The 21,218-nt window shown below is 43.6% G+C and overlaps 1 protein-coding gene across 2 annotated transcripts in view; it reads left to right on the top strand.

Moving 5' to 3' along the window:
• The window catches only part of VAMP7 (vesicle associated membrane protein 7), a 208,680-nt gene that overhangs the window by 164,484 nt on the left and 22,978 nt on the right, over window positions 1–21,218 (top strand). Inside the window, exon 7 of one of the 2 annotated variants that reach the window (XM_069648954.1) lies at window positions 3,933–4,025. The exons of the other annotated variant lie outside the window; for it this stretch is intronic. Coding sequence (XP_069505055.1) covers window positions 3,933–4,025 — 93 coding nt within the window. The remainder of the gene's footprint in view (window positions 1–3,932; window positions 4,026–21,218) is intronic. 2 annotated transcript variants of the gene reach the window in all.

Here is a 21,218-nt window from a genome sequence, read left to right as displayed (position 1 = left end):
AGACCGCGAGAAAGTTGAAGAAATTGTCTTATTCACCCATCGCCGGAGAAGGAACAGATGTTGCAATGGAAGAGAATGAAGTGGATTACAATGAAACGCCATCAATATCACTGAACATAGCGGAAGACGATATCAGAGATTCTACCTTTCATGTGAGTGACATGTCCTCAATGTTACAGGCTGAAACAGCTGGGATGCAGAGTGACAGTATAAGGAAAGAGGCCAAATTCATTGTATTCGATAGTACTTTGATATTATTATTCGGTTGAAATGTGGGCATTCGGTAGGTGGGGAAGTATGTGGGGAGCCATTGATTAATGTGACTCGTGCAATTCGAGGCACTAACCTTAAAATACATGCCACCTGTACAAAATATCATCCTTTCTCATGGTCTGCACAACCCATGCTGGGGCAACTGCCAGCAGGCAATCTACTTTGTGCAGCGGCTGCACTTTTTAGTGGTTCAAGTTTTAAAAAGTTAGTCTTTCTTTCAGTTTGTGGGAATCCATTTCATTGCGAAAACTCAGTTCTACAAATACCAAACCGATTATCTATTTCCAGCCATTAGCGAAGCTTGGAGAATGGAAAAAATGTCTATTGATAGTACATTCGCGGGCAAACGGTTCAGGCTAGCCGGTGATGGACAGTGCGACAGCCCAGGATTTTCAGCCAAGTACTGCACCTACCACTTTCAGGACATGGAAAGTAAGAAAATTGTGAGTTCGGTGGTCGTGCAGGTGTCAGAGTACATCCTCAGTGGCCATGGAGAAAGTTGGCTTTGTAGCATCATTGCAAGAACTACAATCGCGGGGAATGGTGATCGACCTGATAGCCACGGACAGACACGTTTCAATTGCCAAGACAATGAGAGAAGAGTACAAAAATATAAATCACCAATTTGACGTTTGGCATCTTGCAAAAACAATCAATAAAAAAATGTCGGCTGCAGGTAAAAAAAAAGATATGCAAGGTATTTCACAGTGGTCCAAATCAATCAGCAACCATCTTTGGTGGAGCTCAAAAACATGTGGAGGGTCGTTGGAAATTCTACTGGAAAAATGGCGGTCAGTAATGCTACACTGTACCAGCGTTCACCGTTGGACCACAAACCAACATTTCCACAATTGTGAACATGGCCATTTGTCCACAGAGGAGGCACGGAAGAAGAAGTGGTTGATTCCTTCATCACCCACTCACAAAGCCATTGAAAAGATTGTATTTGATAAAACTATAACAAGAGATTTGAGGGGACTCACGGAATTCTGCCACACAGGAGATTTGGAGGTGTTCCACAATATGTGCCTAAAGTACAGGCCAAAACGATTGCATTTTGGCATGGAGGGCATGATAAATCGGACTCTTCTAGCGGTCTTGGCACATAACCATAATGTTGGCCGTCAACAAAGTAGGACGACCGGAACTTTAGGGACGCTTCGCTCCAATAAGGCCTTCACTAAAAGAAGTAAACAATGGGTGATCAAACCAGTGTTTGAGGATATGCAATATGAGTTTATTGAGAGACTTATTGTTGACGTCCTAGATAGGCACATAAATGGAGTTGTGAACGAACCTGTGCAGGGGACAACTGCATTGCCACCCAACATTGTCTCTGTTCCATGTCCACCTAAAGAAGAGCTCATTGAGAAATACACATCACGGTTTAAATGATTGTAATTTGATTGTCTGTTCTCTCGAGTCTCCTCATGTCGCAGGCCCATTGAATATGTGTATCTATGTAATGTGTAAATAAAAGTGATTGCTCAGTGTACATGCAATGTGTCTATCCAACCTTGTTCATTTGCGCATTAAATTAAACCAAACAGTATTATAAATAATTTTTCAAAAAATATAGAATGTCTCCGTATTTATGGTTCTCTGGGGCTGCAAAGCACGCAGACAAAATGCAAAGATGGAGTGTAAATTTCAAGTCCTGTGAGATGGCCTTACACTGAATGTAGCTAACTAGGAATGTGTGCTCGTTCAAAGTGAAGGTCAGCTGCTTTGATTTTTTGCTCGGGTGCCGGAATGGCCCACGACTCAGTATAAGGTTCTATTGTTATTTGACCTTGACAGGCCGGGACCATCCCGAAAGACTTCTTTTTGGGGGTGTGGGGCAATAACGTAAGAAACGATAATGAATATAATTTCAGAAACGAAAGCCATTTCATGTTCGTTCATTAGAAGAAATAACGTCGGCATAGAAGGAGTGGTATTTCGGGGCTGCCCTACGCACAGACACAATGGAAAATGCAAATATAATGTAAGTAACTGTTTAGATGAGTTTATACCGCAATTTAATTACTATACAGTAGCTTTAAAGACGGGTTAAGTTGTACTTGTTCGTTCTATGTGGCATATTGTTTTGTACCGCGCACTATCTTGAGGAGAACCATCTCCTTTTACGGAAGCACCTAAAAACCTTCCTCTTTGCTTCTGCTTTCTCTCTCCCTCTCCCCTGCTACAACGGGTCTACTGTCTGCGACCTCGGTCCTGGGCCCTTCCACTCTCCACCTGCACTGCCTCCCTGTCAACCCCTGCACTGGGGGACTGTCTCAGTATCCTACAGCCCCCCCCTTGACGTATAATACCCAGTTGCACTGTCCTAGCTATGAAATAATTTCCCGACCTAATATATAAAATGAAGAATTTTAATAAAGATCTGATGGTGAGACTAATTTCATTTTTTATGTTTTTAAAACAGGTACATCATCCATTATTGTCTGTGTCACGAGTACCAGACACCGGCGGATGGGTTTTTCAACCGCCAGTTGCTTCTCCGCGTAAACAACGTTACCACCCTGACCATTTTATGGGACGATCGCCAAGTACAAGTATGGCCTTACGCGGTACTAACGGCTAGATGCAACATACAGATCGTTGTGGTGGCCTAGTGCCTCGTTGTTGGAACAGCCATGCGATTATCAGTGCGACCGAAGAGCTTATTTTATCGTAAACCAACACCCTGTGTACTGCACACGAACATCGCTTGCCTCAAGACAAACTATTTTGGATCGAGAGCAAATAAAAATGCAAATCGCTGAATATTCTCAAAACATTTGATGTCAAATAAATGTACTTTGCCAAATGTACAATCTTGCCGTTTGCTTTTAAACCACAGTTTCATATTCCGAATTGTGGCGCTGTATTGTGAGATGATCTAAGACCCTGTGTACAGCAAAGGAACACCGTGTGCCTCGAAACGAACTTTTTGGAACGTGAGCAAATAAAAATGCAAATCGCTGAATATTCTCAAAACATTTGATGTCAAATAAATGAGCTCATCTGTGTTGATTTCCTGGTTCTGTTTGGAGTCGCGTAGAAGACGCCTGGGCGCGTTTGCCTACGCAGCTCAGTCACGTCACGGATAGAGGCGGGGAATATGAATGTTTTGATCAAGTCTGTTTCAGGGGCGGGGGATTTGATTTAGTGCCGCAAAAGTAGGTGAGCCAGGGCGATGGGGGGAAATGATAGGATTATCATAAAATGGCGGCTGTTTTCGAGTGCGTTAATGGACGAAAAGTCGGGTAAGGTCCATAGGAAAGTTTTCTACGATCTACCGATTTATGCTTAAAAACACATGGCCGAACCATAGGAACAATAAAAAGTGTCCCGGAACTATCCTTTAAATCCACTGGCAAGAACTTCTCTAGTTGGAAAACAAAACTTGTTTTTTTAGTGTAATGAGTGGAGTCCTGACGTGCTTAGCCATTGGATCCTTTTTGGAGCGCAGAAATAAATTTCATTTTGCACAAAGTATAAAAATTAATTAAATAGTTCAAGAAATTAGATCATTGTGATGAACTATTTTGATCAGCAGCAAGAGTTAAGTGTATGGGGCCTACAGATTAGACTCTGCAAGGTGGTCCTTAGTAGATGTAGAGTTAATTGTGACACTCCTGCGCCCTACATTAATTGGTGAATGTTTTTCCTAGTCTGTCACGTTCAAGACCACCAGCCGGAACCTTGCACGGGCCATGTGCATGAAGAACATGAAGTTGACCATAATCATAATTCTTATAACAATCGTAAGTACTGCTTCAAGTCTACTTTGTCAGTCTCCTGCATCTGGCCAATGTTCTCCAGGACTCGAACCCCGAACTCTAACGAGTTTGTCATGCCAGCGCGCTGTCCTTCTAACCAGAACAAGGCCAGGATCCTTCTCTTGCATAGCTCAAAACACAGCACTCTCCCCAACTGTCGGCTCACTAGTTAGAGCTCATTGCCACTTCCCAAACACATGTATATTTCCCTGCCCAGCTTGCAATGGAGCACATGCTCAGACGTCCTGCCAAGCTCCCTCACTTTAAGAGAACCTCTTTCCCAGCTCAAGTCAAGTTGCCTTCTCGAGCACAGCCGGAACCACAAAACATCACTGCTACTTAGCTCACAAGAGCACAACCCTCCATCCCCTGCTCAGGTAATGCTGGAGCAAACCTTGCTTGCACAGCTCACACTAGGTAAGATCACCCTGCCCAGTCTGAACCAGTCCCCTACTCATGAGACGCCACAGTCTACCCAGAATTCTTCAGTGCACCCTCTTACCTGTATTATTGCAGGCCACTCTCCACCTGTCCAACTTTCTGACACTTTTTACGCCAGGGCTTGTTCTGCAGCCTCCACTGTAAGGCAGCTGTCACCCACGTTGCTCCGCTGTGCCACGTACCTCATTCCTCATGAACAGCAGGCAGGATGTCTCCATCATTCCTTCTAGATGCACCACTTCGTTTTCATACAAAGCTGTTTGTACCCTTATACTCCAGGGCTCCACCACCTCTCTGTAGAAATTCCTAACTTCATGGCTTTGGTTGTCTGTTTCTTGTAGAATATATGGCCTGCCTTGCTTAGTGTGCTTTCCCAGTTGCTATTGCCCTCTGTGCAGCCCTGACTTGCCTGCTGCGTTTTTCCACCTCACCTAGAATGCCTCAAATCCACAAAGGTATTGCCCTCCCCTTTTTCTGCAAGGCGTCAACAACCTTATCCAGTGCTGAAACTCTGACTAGGGCAGATCAATTTGTCTGGGGCGGAGGGAATCTGCAAACTGCAGCTCAACAGATGTTTTGGACTGTTACTCCCATAATCCCTCACCTTTGAATATGCAGGCTACTGCTGATGGGAGCTGTACTCCAGAGCTTTGGGAGAGCCAAAGGTTGCAGACCCATGATGCATGTCCTTTTTGGCATCTCCTTAATAAGGACTCAGCGGTAGTAGCATGGGAATGCTGCAGAACAGTGGATTGGTATACCTCTGGTGGACGGTAACCAGTCTGAGAAATGCAACCTCCAGTGCTTTGTTCCATTAATTCTTCTGCTTGTCGGTTTGAGGCATATTGATATAACAGCATGTAGTGGTGCTTTTTTGTATTGTTGGTATATCTCCAACATGCTGATAGTTTCTGTCCCTTGGCCCGGATGGATCATAGCTCTGCTGTGGTTGTTCCTGCTATTGTTGAAAACCTTGTCCATGTCTCCATTCTCTTCCAGTAGGCAGTCACATGGGTCCGGTAAGATTACAATTGTCCGGCACCACAATTTTCAGTCTGCATGGATAAAAAGGTGACTCCAGTGGCAGTGTTTTTCCTCGTCCCGTCCAATGTGGACTTTGTTAACACTGGTTCGTACCAATCTGCAGAACTCTAAGGGTTCTGCATTGCTGTTTAGGCACGGTTTCATATAGACAGTTCCAGGGTGACTTTCGTGCAGTTCATTATGGTATTTCTGGAGAGTCACCAGCACAGTGACCCAAATAACCAAGCCTCTTTCTGTGGCCCGCTTTCCAGGCATGCAATCTGGGTAATCGCCTTTGGTGTCCCATATGCATCTATCCATGGTGATATGTCATCACACTGAATACCTCTGACCACAGGACCTACTCCTCCCATGTCATTCGATCTTCTGTCACTCAGCTTGTGTACTTGTGTGCATCTTGTAGCTCTTGGATGATTCTAAGCCTTTGCCAGACCGAGCGTCCATCTTTCCACTGCTGATCATGTGAGTAGCCATAAAATTGTTAATCCTATCCCACCGCCTGGAGTGATCAAATCATTAACCTGTTCAAGGTATGGTCATAATCACTTTTGAGCAGGTTGTGTTTGAGGTTCATCAATGGAGTAAACATGCTATCTTAAAGCTATGTAAAAGTAGACTTCTGTAGGACCCAGAAAGTCTTTAGTATATCTCGATACTTTCAAGTTTCCACATTGCATGTGTAAGGAAGATATTGGAGTTATTTTTTTTCTTTTCCTCTCGGACTTGGTTTTGCCTTTTAAGTTTAATCTTAGCTCTTCTAATCCTAAAGTTACAAGGAAAAAAATGTGACTGCAAGACTTTCTTGTGCATGGAATGGGCAAACCCGAGAGCTCTTCGTATGAAGCATTTTGCAGCATAACTTTACATTATTCTGCCCTCCAGTGATTGGCCCCAGACGTTTTTTATGAAAGTGATCTTATACAGTGCTTGTTTGCCAATAATGTTTGCCTCACTGTGCGTGGCTCTGTAAGAAAAGAGGGCCGGGTGTTGGTTGGGTAGCAGGAAGGCAAATGCAGGAATCTTTGGTAGTGTTGAATGCAGATCGGAAGGACTTTGATTGTGTCGATATGAACATCTCAAAGTTGTTTGTGGTTGGTACTGACTGGGCTTGTTAGTCATATGGGCATCCCCTGGATTGTGGAGTGCAATTAACAGCATGGTGGTTGATAGAAATGGACAGGGTCTGGATCTGCAAAGTACACTAGACCTTGGAAGTAATCTGTACGATGGTGGGATGTATAAGGATGCAAGATTTTATTAGTAAGCAGTTAGTTGCCAGATGCAGGGTGTGGGAAGTGGGCGGAGGGTTTTATCACTTCCTTGCTCTTGGTCGCAGATTTTACAGAGACCAGTGCCACCATACAGGAGAGGTACCATGAGTCTGCTTGGTTTCCCGCATATGGTAGTGCCAAGAGTTTTGAAAAATGCTTTTCGGAAATTAGCACAAAAGGTTGTGGAGCAAACGTTTTTAGTCGGTTGCTACTATTTTTCAGTCAGGGGGTTCTGCTTCAGGTGACAATGTTTAATTATTTTTTTTTTCATTTGTATAGCGCACACAAACCCTTGGGCATCAGGGCGCTTTACTAGTTGGATAGGCCCCGGGAAGAGGTAGGCATGCGTTAGTTAGAGTTGTAGGGTGAAAAGCAAATACATATAAAGGGAGTAGCTTGGCAACGTAGTTGGTGGTGGGGGGGGGGAGTTTGGAGGAATGGGCATCTGTGGGGGGATAATCTTGGCGTCTACTGCACTGGTGGTTTAAGGATGAGGCGTGGGGTCATGCAGGTTGAATAGCCATGTCTTTAGGGTTTTGAGGAAGACCCAGTAGGATTATTCCACTCTGAGGGCAAGTGGGAGGACGTTCCAATATTTAGCAGCTAGGACTGGAAAACTGGAGCCACCTGCTTTAGTTTGTTTGAACTTGGAGCCCGCCAGATAACCGCCCTCCTTTGGTCACCACGACCAAGGTCTAGGAACAAGGGTCTGCAAGCTGTAGTAAGGAGGAATTCAGCTGGAACATATTTCTTCGAATCGTAGGTTCTGTGGGGTTTGGAGTGTTCACCTTTTAGCCAGAAGTTGTGCTTACTGGTTTAGAAGTGCTTTTTGTGGTTGATCTCAACGTACCTGCGCTGGATTAACAGCTTGTGCTCTCTACAAAGTAGCTCACTTGAGTTAGTGATGGAGTAGTCTGTGGGAGTAAATGGCACGTGTTGGGCTTTTGGATTGTACTTTGGTAATGTTCTGTGATAAGTAGGGTGGCGCTGTTAGAGATGCACTTGTGGGTGATAGTCTTGAAACCAAATGCTTTCCTTCACCAGTAACCAGTGGGCAGCTCTCCTATTCGGCGAGATGTGAGCTGCCATGATGTGCTGAGATCGAGAGATATTGAGGGCAGCACGTAGGGCATTATTCTGAATGGTTTGGAGTTTTTTTTTTTTTTTTTTTTTTACATTGCCGCAGGTGAGGTCCCAGCAAAGGGGACATTACAGTGGTCAATCCTGGCGCTGATTACTGCTCAGGCTATCGCTAAGCAGTTGTCTCTGGATAGGAAGTTTATAGCTGCATTGAGTAGCTTCGTAGAGTAGGCACCTGCAGAGGAGATGGCATTTACTTGTCAAATTGGTGAGAGGCATTGAGATGTACTGCCAGTGTCTCTACCGAGGAGGAGACGGGGATCACAGATCCGTCGATGTTAAAGGAGGAATATTGGGAGTTGAGCGTTTTTAGGGCAGCTGCTGGGCCAACGATGAGAAGCTCAGTCTTCTCGTTTTTAAGGCACAGGCCTTGGGTTGCCAACAAGGCTTGGATGGTGGCGTAGGTGGAGCGGAGGGAGGCAGCATCTTCCTGGTAGGACCCTGAGAGCAGAAGGCGAATCGGAGTGTTATCGGCATAGTTTGTGGAGGCTTTTTAGAGTGGAATCTAGGTGATCGAAGAGGAGCTGCGTGTAGCTATTGTAGAGCATGGGCGAGACACATGATCTTTGGGGGACCCCGCAGTTGATGGTGGATGCAGAGGCGCAAGCAATATCAGAATACTTTCATCACTCTAATTGAGGAAGGAAGCGATCCAGGCGGCGGCTTCTTGGGAGAAGGCGGCAGGGGAGATGAGGTGGTGGCATAAGGTGTTATGGTCGACTAGATCAAAGACCGCTGACTGGTCAAGGAGGAGGAGCAGGGCCAGCTTTCCCTCGTCTCTGATAGTGTCCATTTGAAATTTGAGGTCTAGGAGGGCTAACTCTGTGCCATGGCCTGGACGGAATCCAGATTGGCTGGTGCCTAGGATTTGGTTAGTTTATAGGTGGCCTTGAATTTGTAGGTATGCCCGCTCTGTCGAGGCTTTTGAGAAGGAATGGGACTGTGGTAATTGGTTGATGGTTACAGGCAATGGACTGGTCGAGCAAGGGTTTCTTGAGTAGGGGGGAGGACCCACGCTTCTTTCAGGCAGGAGGGTACTACGCCGGTGTTGAAGGAGGCATTGATGAAGGCTGTTATGGAGGCTAGTTCGTAGGCAGTCTTTGATCAGAGGTGACGGCAGATGTCGCCTATGCATCATGAAGACTTTAAGCCTTGTAGGATGGTGGATGTTTGATGGATGGTGACATTGTTAAAGCAGAACAGTGGGACAGCGCTATTGGGAGTGGAAGTCACGTATATGGGCATGGAATATTGTAGAATGCAAGATTTATTTTAGCTTGGATTTTGAGTTGTAGCATGTCGATTTTGGATTGCAGGGCGTTCTGGATGGCGTTACACTAAGTAGCGTCCCTGAGGATCGAGGAGACTTGGGGGAGAGGAGGTTCTAGCTCTTTGAGGATGGAGAATAGTTCCAGAGTCTGAGCAGGGGTTGGCGATTCTTGTGTTTAGGGAAGAGGCCTTCGCATGTACAATGGCCTTTTTGTATTTGTTAAGAGAGGCTATGAAATGCATGTTTGGATGAGTCAAAAGGGGAGGTTTTCCAGTTTGCCATGGCCAGTCTTTTTTTAGATGTTACTGTGGTGAGGAGTTCTGTGAACCAGGCGTTCGAGTGGACAGCTCGTTTAGCTTTTTTAGCGGCTAAATGGGCAGTAGTGTTGGTGTCCGTGAGGGGTGTAGTGTTGTGCTAGGAATACTGTGTGGGGGTTTCCAAGCTATCAGGGTTGAAAGCTTTGAAGGGATGAGGTTTTCCTTGGGGAGTTTGGGAGCTGCTGGCCAGTGTTTGGGCGGGTGACACGCTGGGAGCAAATATGATGATGTGATCTTACCATGTGCATGGTTGGTTGTATTTAATGGAGATATTGCAGTTCATGTCTGCCGGCCAGTGTAGGGTGCAGCCTTTGTTGTGTGTGGGACTGCAAATACGTTATCCAAGTGAGGTGATGGCAGTGGTTAGAGACGGTAGCTGGTAGGTCTGAGGGGTCATTGAAGTCTCCTAGGAGGAGCACTTGTGATGTAGTTTTGAGGTTGTGGCGTGGGAGGAGGAGGAGGAGAATGTCTTCCTCAAAGGTCTGTGTTGGTTAGTCCTGGTGGACAATAGATGAGATGAAGGGAGATCGTGTTGGTGGTGGAGGTAGTCCATTTGAGGGAGAGGATGTCAGTTGAGTGTGGCAGTTATCGGATAGTGAGGTGGTCCTTTGCTATGAAGGCTACACCACCTCCTTTAGAGTTTAGTCTTTTCCTAACTGTAGATGGTGTATTTTGGTGGGATAGCTAGTGCTAGCGTAGGGCAAGAGGCTGCGTGAAGCCAGGTTTCAGTAAAAGCGAGGATGTCTAGTTTGTTATTGGTTAAGAGATTGTGGATGTCCAGGGTATGTTCAGTCAGTGAGTGGGTGTTGATTAGGGTTTAGTTGAGGTGGTGAGCTGGTGGGGAGGTAGGAAGGGAGGAGCTTACGCAGAGAGGGCTTTGGTGGTTCGCCTTGAACTGCGATGGACGATCATGAATTCTGAGCACAGTGTTTACCTGTGTCATTGTGAAGAGGTTTGGACGAGGTCTTGGGGCTGGGTTCAGCTCATTGAATGATTGTACTGGCATTGGATTTGAGGATGGTGTCTGCGTTCAGCATAGCGGTAGTACTGCCATTGCGCATATCAGCAGTGTTGACATTTGCCATGGGGGCATTGACTGGGCTCAGTGCGGTGGTTGTGCTGACATTAGATTTCTCAGAACTGTCTGTTTGGGGTTGGGTGTTCAACATGTATGTGTCTGGAACAGAAAAGGCTCTTTCTTGCCTTTGAAGTTGGGGACTAACACTAGTGCAGCATTGCTAGACCCAAGTGTTTTGCAAGGAGTGTAGTGTTTTGCAAGGAGTGTAGTGTTGACACTTACTTCTGAAGGCGGAAGAGCCCACTCAATTTTATGTTGCCATTAAATCTTGAATGTATTCACTGAGTCTATTAATGTGATCTACCTTTACTATGTTCCTTGCAATGGAAACCACAATTTGCAAATTTCTTTCTGATTTGTACCATTTTTTATTTTACGAAAAGTGTTTTTATGTATTACGCACATCACCCCACTTCTCCATGTATGCTGTTAAATAATACTGCTATTGGGGAGAATTCTCATTTCTGTGCTAATTCCCTTCCATCATAGAGAGACCCAGCTCTTTTGCTGGACTTTAGGACCTGTAATTTCTATCCTGGAGTTAGTGACCTTTTTTTATCTGATTTTGGAGTCTTACAAACTCCATAGGCATCACCTTTTTGTATTGTGAGACACAGCACCCTCGGTGCCTGGTCACAGAGAAGTCCTTTGGATTTCTCTTAAGGTTTAAATACCTTCTCTTGGCTAAACTACTGTTCCCAAAAGTAGTAAAGTGAAATTGACTTTACGTACCAGTTTTTCCCCTGTATGGGGTATGGAAGTACAAGTGGGTTTGGTTGGGTGGTGGGGGGCTATTCAGTGATGGTGCGTGGGGGTTGGGGCAGGGGGTTTGGGGTGGTGTGGGTGGGTTCGGCAGGTCGGTGGTGGGACTCAGTTTGGGGGGGTTGCAGGCCGAGGTGGTGGGGCAGGGGGTTGGGAGGGTCGGGGGATGGGGCGGGGGGGTTTTGGAGTTCGTGGGGGGGGGGGGTGTGGGTCCTGGCTGTCCTCACTGGAAAGAATTGAAAGGGATGGGTATCCCCTGAACCGTGGAGCAAATAAATTCAACAAGTGAGAAAAGGTGGTCACACAGATTAATGCACAATTGATTAAGATATACTCGACTCAGAAGGGTGAACGGGGAAATTGGCTCAGTCAAACATTATGTTCTATAGAACCCAATCTCTAGTACCCGACGTATACTGACTGCAGGTCTGCAGACCACGCTGCTTTCTTCTCGCTCAATACCTTCTTGTGGATTTCATTGTGTCTTCAACTTGGAATTTCTGGTTCCCTAAACCACGCTCCTCACGTGGGCGTCTATTTCACCAGGATCTACACGCATCAGTACGAGTACCCGACGAGTGCTGACTGCTGAGCCGCATTGCAGCGAGTCAGTGTCCGCTCGGGACTCGAATATTAGGCTCTTCCTTCGACCTTTCATTCCTTGTTATAGAACTATAAGTGGTTTACTTAGAAGTCAGACGATGCACGTTTTTTTAATTTACAATTTCAAGAACTTTCCAACCGGACCAGTTTACTGCCCACTGAGATTTTTCTACAACCGATTCCAAAAATGAAACTTCTTACTGCGGGCATGCCTCGCCTCCCAAACCACGCAATGCAACAACAATTCTTCTTGAATTCCCCTAAATTTCCAATCCGAGTAAGGTTGCCTTTCCTTCCCCAAAAAATGTTCTCTCCCGACATCCATACCTTTCTTAGGAATAGCGATCCTGCTCTAACTTCTGCTTCAGATTTGCAATCCGTGAACAATGAATGCACTCCTTTAGCTACTTATCAACCTCCCTCTAAACCTAATCCAATAGTGGCTCCTTTGCCAAACCTGTTATCGGACGCAACCATGCAAGGCTGCTCTTTGTCCGTTAACAGTCCCATTGTCATTGACACTTTCCACACACCGACCTACTTGCCAGAGTTTTCCCTGGACTCCCAGATCCCTAATCCAGCGCCCTCTGCTCAAACCTTTTTGCCAATTCCTTTATATTCTCAAATATTGGCTCCTTTAAATCAAAACAGTGAAGCAAGTAATCGCCTAAATCATCCCATGTCCAATCCCCACAACCTAACCGTTCCTCTACCAACTCCCTCTTCTCACTCCACTTAAACTTCTGCAAGTTCATCTGCTCTAGGTGCTATTCCTGACATCAACCTCCCCCGACCTAATGCCGATCATTCAGCCTTTTCAAACTCCCCTGAGCTATATCCCACTGGATGCACCAGAAGATATAATCTCATCAGGAGAATCTGAATCGTCCTTAGTAGACTCATTTTCCAAACTAGTTCCACAACCCTCGTTTGGATTTCCTTCAAATTTGAATCCTGTCTTAGAATCGGCCTTGGCAGCCATAAATACTAGTATGTTTTCCTTAACTAAACTATTTGAAGTACTTAATTTTAGGTCCGCCTCTCAAAATGAATCGTTGATTTTGCTGCACAACAAACTGGATTGGCTTGCCACAAACAAACCAATTTGTCCTAATGTAGAAGTGGTTCTTCCTTGTGCTCCATCTGCGTTATTGGATCATCGAAATGTGATCCCTTTAGAGATGCCACAGATTGAGAGTGAAGGCGACAACACTCCGATTCCGAATCCAACAAGTCATCACAAATTCAGCCCATTGGGCCAGAATCATCTGATATTCAAATCATAGAAAAACAGTTGTATGATCTCTTTTCTAGACCTTCTCAAAACAAAAGGAAATGGGAAACGCACATCTCAGCGATTCGATGACACTATCCTAATCAGAATATTCAACAACAAAAAAATCCAAAAACGTATCTTCTCGAACTAAAAAATCTAACTCTAAATCTAAGACTTAAAGATGTGTAGCAAATCTATCCTCTCCCCAACAGTTGCCTGCTAACGCTGTTGAAGTTTTGACTCCTCTAATACCAACTCATCAGGAAGAAGTTGCAAAAGACGCAAATCCGGTCATTGGCATCTCTAAAGGTAAGACTTCTGATAAGTCAAAACCTTCATGTAACGTCTTTCAATGAAATTGTGGAACTTCCAACCAGATAAGCATGAACACTGCACATGATGAACTTATACATTCATAAGTTTTGACATAAATTCATAAGTATATTCACATAGTAATAAATCCATTGTGGAAGACGTTCATCCTGGTCTTCATGATAACATTAAATCCAAACAACATGTAACACCAACCTTCCATGTAAATTTTGACATCCAACCACCCTCTTTTAGGACTATGGATCAACATCGTAATGTCTCAGCCTGAAGTGCTTCTAGATCTCACAAGTGAACTACCAATCCAACTCCAACTCCAACTCTATCCACCATAGTTGATTCTCCTATAAACTTTGTCCAATCTCAGTCGAAACATATTTTGCCGAGAATTGATGATACACATCCAATCGCATCAAGTCTAGGTCAGTCTTCTACGTTGCCTTCCCAAAAGACCTTACACGTTATCCATGAAGAAATCAGACCAACTATTTATTATCCAGATCCTCTGGTCCTCAAAGATGAGAACATTTGCCTTACAATGCTTAAAAGATTATATTCTGATCCCTTTTCAAATTGAACCACATTTCTCACGGTGTTTAACTCCATCCCTTCCTTAAAACAAATAAAATCTAGCGACATTGAGTCCGTGAGATATCCAATCCCTGCACAACACATCTCAGTGATTAGTATTCACTCTCAAATTGTAAAAGATTTAGTGTAGGGCGAAAGACAACTATTTATCAAAGGGATGCGTCTTGAAGCTATTATGACTCCCCCTCCAACCAATCAAACTTTGCTTCATAACCAGATGCAATCAATCTCAAATACAAAAGATATAGCTTCCTCCTGCCCCAACGACATGCACATCTGTAGATGCATGAACAATACTCGTCTAATGTCTAAACCGCCTCCTTCCAAATGGGTTTGGGTTAGAAACGTTAATCAAAATGACCAACATCGAGCAGATCATTAGGATAATCTCTCAAACATTACACATGCTTACTGCTTAGCATCCTTCAATACCAGGGGATTTTCCCATCTACTTTTCACTCAATCCTCTGATTTAAACAAATTTGATATAGTTGTGTTACATGAAACTTGGATGCTAACAGCTCCAACATGGGCAAACCATCAAATTGAAAATGTACAAGCCTCCAAACCTGCGAGAGGTCGCCCTGCTGTGGGCCTTTTAGTGGCAATTCGCAATGACTCAACTTGCCCAGGCGGCTTGGTCATCTCTGGATCCGGACATTCAAGCTGTAAAATTGACTGCTACTAATACAAAACATCCTTTTTTTCCGAATTGTGTTGTAATAAACATTTATTTGAACCCAGCTTCCCCTTCTGAACTGCAGTTCATTGATAAAATTGAAAATATTTTGAATAAAATCTTATTTGAACCTACCATTAAAACCACAATATTAGCAGGTGACTTTAATCTGAATTGTCTTTTAACCTCCAACATTCGTCCTAATTCAAGAGCCTCTAAATGGTCAAACCTAATGAACTTGAGAAAATTCACTATTCTCAACGGCTCCACTCCGTAAGACTCGCCTCCAAGACCAACATGAGCTAGAAACTCGACTCAGTCTATCTTAAATTACATCTTTCTCTTCTGAGTCAAATAAGCTAATAGCCTCTTTTCAATTTCTACCTACCACATCCAGTGACCATAACATCCTACAGGTTCGCTGGCTTCCCCATTCATTCTCAAATCCATCCTATTTCGACCGTAAATTTGAAATTAATAATTCTGGTAATCTCATTAAATTGTATCCTAGCTCGATTGACAAATTACATCAGAGACTCATAAAGGCTGATTCTGAAACATCTACTTTCACGCAAATTCTATAATGATTGCATCATGATATTGAATCAAGAGTCGTGGCTCAACTTGTCCGAAGTTTGTTCATAAACATGCACAAATACCAGCTATTTTTAATCTTAAACAAGAGCTTAAATTCGCACTAAGAACACCTTCTGTTAAAGTATCCAAAAGTTTAAAGACTCAGCTTAAGTCAAGATATAGAAACAAGCTTAAGCAACTACTATTAATCCATAATCGAGAACAGGCAGACCAAATGTTGAAAGCGCTTATCCTCGTCCTCGTCCTTGGCACTTAACTCCAATTCGACAACCTAGATATTCAGATTATAATAAAGAAACAGAGTTCAAGAGTCCCGGGTCCTGATAAATTAACCAATGCAATATTAAAATAAAATCCTGAAACCTGGGACTTTCTACTTGAAACTGTTTTTACAAGAGTGTTAGACACGATGAAAATCTGGCCATTTTAGCAGCAAGCTATCGTCATACCTATTTTTAAAAAAGGAGACCGGTCCAATCCTGACAACTATAGACCTATAGCCCTACTAGATGCCCCTGGAAAAATCTTCGCAAGACTTGTTTTACGCGATTTTACAAAATGGCTTACTCAAAACCAATTTGTGGATAAAAACCAATCTGGCTTTGTAGCAGGTCTTGGTACAGCCCTGAATCTTTTAATATTGTCAATCGTAAAACAAGAGATTCAAGACAAATATCCTGTTTTTGTAGCACTTATAGATTTTAAGCAGGCATTTTATTCTGTTTCGAGACAAATATTATGGACATCTATCAATTTTATTCGAATACTTCAATTAGGGTAAAAATGACAGCCGATGGGCTTTTATCTCAACCAATTGAGACTGACACTGGCTTAAAACAAGGATGTCTATTTGCCTCAATCCTTTTTAACTTTTATATTAATGATCTTAACCTCATATTTCACTCGATACGTTCAATTCCACCAAAATTTGGCAAGCATGAAATATCTTACCTGTTATATGCTGATGACCTCATTCTGTTAGACAGAACACCAATTGGCTTACAGAGAAAGCTTACTGCTTTCTTTGATTTTGTCTTGAAAAATGATCTGGTAATCAATACATCTAAATCTAACATACTTATTTTTCAACACCACCGCCCCTCATCAAACTTTAAATTTAATTGGAAATTGGGCAAATGCTCGCTACTCCAGATACATGAAATCAAATATCTTGGTGTAAACATTAACTCACATCCTTTAGACCAACCCTTCAAAGGCGGACTGGCTTCCAGAATGAGACTTCTAGCAATACAAGGGAAAGCAATCCAATCGACTTACGGTAAATTTTCTCACCGGCTAGAATATTTTATGTTCAAAAAGTTGTACCTATTACGTATGGAAGTCAAACCAACGCTACTCCTTAATCTGTGCGGTGGGATATTATAGAGGGTATTTATTGGAAGTACATTCTTCCTGTAACTGCAAGGATCTCAATTGCATTATCAGGTACGAACTTTGTCTTGTCTCTTCAGGCCTCTGTATCTTGGCTAATGCTAGCTACTTATAGGAAATGTCTAATCTGCAGACACATCAACAAACTTGTTACCTGTCCTGAAAGAAATCATTCAGACTCCAATTTCTAGACCGTTGTTTGAGTGGAAACAAGCATGTTGTGCAATATTACACGAAGCTGACATGTCTGAATCTTTGCTACTACAATTTCCAGATCAAGCAAAAACTAAGTTGTGGAGACAAGACTGGATTGGTACTTATGATAAAATCAATACATATAAAGCTGTTAAGGTTGGTTCATTTCAATTGAAATCTCTCAATATACTTCCTCAATATCTAACAAAATTTCCAGATCGAACATATGCAGATTCGTTTCAGATTTCATTTCGATCTACTTCCCACTAAAAACAAGCTTGCAATTTATAACAACTTAGCAAACTCGGCCAAGGCATGTCGTTACTGCAACCTACCTGATTCCATTGAGACCTTGAGACCTCTCAATACCTCTAAAAACATTTTCATCATTGTACTTTATTAACTAATGATGAATTATGGTCAGCAATGTTTAATGCTTCAAAAAACTCTTACTCATTATTGATATTGTGCAATTTCTAAGAGAACTGAACCTGTTTCCGTTATATTAGAAGTCTCTAGCAACAACAACCTATGTTCACATTTCTCTTATTACCAAATAACAGCAGCCTATTTTGTTTTCCCTGATCACTTTAAGTTGTTGACTATGACACCTATCACTGTTCTAGAAATCATGCAATGTATGTAAAGCAACAACATTCTGCTAACAGTGCTATTGTCCTCTATACTAACCATATCAATTGTCTTGATGCTAGATGTGCTCAATGTTTAAACTTCAATATGCTGGAATTGGGGGGCGGGGGGGAGAGGTTGAGAAGAAAAAAAAAGAAAATGGTAATGTAACGTGAATTGATAATGTGATAAAAGTTGAAAAAGTTGATAACTCAACTAAACCAATATCTTAATTTTAAAAGTTCTATAGACTTCTTTTTAGTATCAAAAGTTACACTAAAATAAAAATACACAAACATCATAAAATGTATATGAACATGATTCTAAAATCCAACCTTGGGTGCGCTTCTAAGCCTCAAATTGTGCCGTTTTGATATCTAAGGCAGTGCGCAGGAAACTGTCTAAAGGTACTGACATAAAGTGCTAAGTGCCAACAACAAACTTTTTAGTGCACTGCTAGGCATCAATTATGCTGTTTATAGTATCTGAGGCAGTGCACAGGTAAAAGTGCTAAGTGCAGTTTTTCATTGCAAGAACCAAGATAACCTATTAAGCGTAGTTTCGACAAAAAAATTAATCTAGTTCAATCAAAGGAACTGGGACACAAAGTATAACATCCAATGTTAGGCAATCCAAATGAGAAAAGTGCATATAGGCATGACATACCATGCAGAGCCTATATATCGCATTAAATATATTTCGTACTGGGTTGATTGAAGACCTGAGCATCTTGATGGGTCCATTACAGGCAGGAGAATCCATTGCTGCTTTCTGGCAGCCCAGCAACACGCTGATGATAAAAATGGCATCTTGTTAAAGAGCTCCATGTGAAGTATTTCAGGAAGTCATATTAACAGCTAGATGCCCATCGACTGGAAAGCCATAAACCCCTTTCTGAAAATTGCTGAGAGATTGCATAGGAGTGAGTGCTGGAACTGTATTAAAGGCGCAGCTCCTGGAGTGAAAAGCAAGTATACCACTGGAAACTGGAGTTACGGAAGAAGACGACCAGAGATGCTTGCAGACCCTTTGCAACTCAATCATGTGACCACTGCTGTCCTAACCCCATTTTTTTATGCAAAAGAGGAACTCTGAAGAGGACTTTTCCTTCCCTTTGATTGGTGGCAACAACCAGTCCCACGCCAAACTTTGATTTGAGCCATCTCCCGAGGTCCTGTGAGTTTCCAGGTCTTTGGAACCCCAATACCAGGAGCCCTGCTGCCCATTTTGGGTACATTGTCATGGGAAAGCCAAATCCATCGAAGTCTTTGCGGAGCACTCAATGACACTCCAGAGACCCAATCCAACTCATCCAGACCGCCCGACATCAGAGTGGGGCACTGCAGGAACCAAAGATTTACCCAGTGAATCTTCTTTGTTGGTGCTGTAGAAAAGACGCCAAAACCGCAGCGTGACCAGAAGTTGATGAAAGTGCAAGCGACCCTCCCTCGAGACTGTTGTTGAGATCCTGTCCACTGTCCTGCCTTTCTTCATCAGACCAAGTAATCCGGAGGCCGAATCCAGAGGTGCAACATTGCGGAGCATCCAACCACAAACACTTTCTCCTAACCAAAGGGAATGTGGGGGAAAAAGGTATTGGTTACCTGATTCCAGAAAGTCGCTTCAGAGGGTTGGAGTGTACGTGGAGGTGTCCAGGGCAACCCCCTCTTACCTCCGGCTCAGGCTGCGGCTCGTGTCCCTTTAGCGAGTACTTTCACCAGGTCTCTGACATTGATTAAGCCTCCTTGCATCTTCCTTCCTAGAGACCAGAAAGTATCCACAGGAATGTTTTAATTCTACTGCTTTGCAAGACTTTAAGCGGCTATGAACTGCTGTTGGGGAGAATTTTAATTCCTGTGCCAATTCCCTTCAACCTTAAAGACCCCCAGCTCTTTAGTTAGACTTGGGACTTGTCATTTATTTTCCTCCTGAGTGGGACCTTTTTCTCACTCTCGTGTATTTTCCCTGACTAGGATTTTTGTGTTTTACTGTTACCTTTTGGTTTTTGTATAGTGTAGCACAGCACCTTTAGGTGAAGTGCCACTAAGAAGTCCCTGTCTTGCTTACCTTTCCCTTTATGGGACCAGCACACACCACCCTATGTGGAGTGCTGGGTGGTTACTTAGTGATTTCCTATCCCACTTCTCATTTGACATTTTCTGTTACACTAATTTACTTTAAATGGCTGGTGGCAGTGGTTTACTTTTTACTACCAGTGTTAAAACGGGCTGAATCCTCAGCTTCAGTACAGTAGTTTTTTTGCTATTTTCTGTTTATTCCTTCCTTGCTTTTACTTGGTTTGAGCCCTTTGTGAGTTTTTGCCTTTGGCAGGCTTCAGCCCTGAAGCCTCCCAGGCTCCAGTGTGTCTGGAATGGCAGGAAGTGAGGGAGGGTACCGAAACTTCCTTTTCCTTTGTCTTTAGGTGGGCCTGAATGAAAACGGTCTTGATTGGCTGTCTGTCCTAAAAGGACATCCACCCTGCTGTGTGATTGACAGCCTAGGCTGTGAATTAAAGGGGAAATCACATAAAAAGTGAGGTTTTTGGGACTAGAGGCAGAGTCGACCACTGGAGAGGAACACCAGAAGAAGACGTGAAGAGATGGCAGCAGCACTCTCCTGGACCGCGAAGTGCCTGGTGAAGCCCTGCAGCTGTGTAGAACCATTTTCAAATCGGCTGGGAATACCCCCACGGGACGACTTCCTCCCTTGGACAGGTGGGACCAACTAACCTCAAGACAAGCATCCATTTGGGGTAACCCCCGACTTGCTGTGCCTCACCAGAGCTGCAGAACCCCAATGCCAGGGGTCCTGTGACCATTGACGAGTGCATCATCTTGCGAAGACCGAATCCGTCGTGGGCATGGAGAGGACCCTGTAGAAGCAGGAAATCTTGTTCCAGAGTCAAGGACCGAGGGAGCAAGCTTCTTCCAACTGGAGCTTGCGTTCTTCATTGACGCAGCGGAAAAGGCGCCGAACACGCAGAAGTGCCGCTGAAACGAAGGAAATCCATTGCTGGGGAGTCCCTCTCCCGAGAACTGCTACAGGAGCCCACCAGACGTCCCCCCCCTTTTGTCACCACAACAAAGGTCCAGGAACAAGGGTCTGCCAAACAGTAGCAAGGAGGAATCCAGCTGGAACATCTTTCTTCGAATCATAGGTACTGTGGGCTTTGGGCTGTTCACCCTTTAGCCCTAAATTGTGCTTACTATTTGAGAAGTGCTTTTTGGAGTTGATCTCAACTCACCTGCACTGGCCCAACAGCTTGGGCCTTCTACAAAGGTAGCTCACTTGAGTTACTGATTTGTTCTGCACTTACTAACTTTATCAAGACTTAATCTAAGCAGAAATGCATCAGAACTATTGACTTGGTCCATTAGGGTTTGGCTGGCCTGGCTCCCGAAAGGCACTCTTCTGAACCTACTGGTTTGAGCAGTACTTGTTCCCTCATAGGTTACAATTGTTGAGACTATTCTTGCTGGGATAAGTGTTTACCTGCCTCCCTTTAGGAGATTGTAATTGTTTTACAAACTGTTAAAAGTATTTTCTAAGTCTTATTCTAACC

This window comes from Ambystoma mexicanum, chromosome 2q (assembly GCF_040938575.1).
Source record: "Ambystoma mexicanum isolate Mex_15411 chromosome 2q, UKY_AmexF1_1, whole genome shotgun sequence".
Lineage (NCBI taxonomy): Eukaryota > Metazoa > Chordata > Amphibia > Caudata > Ambystomatidae > Ambystoma > Ambystoma mexicanum.
The sequence above is the reverse complement of the archived record's forward strand: the minus strand, read 5'-3'. Positions and strand labels throughout refer to the sequence as shown.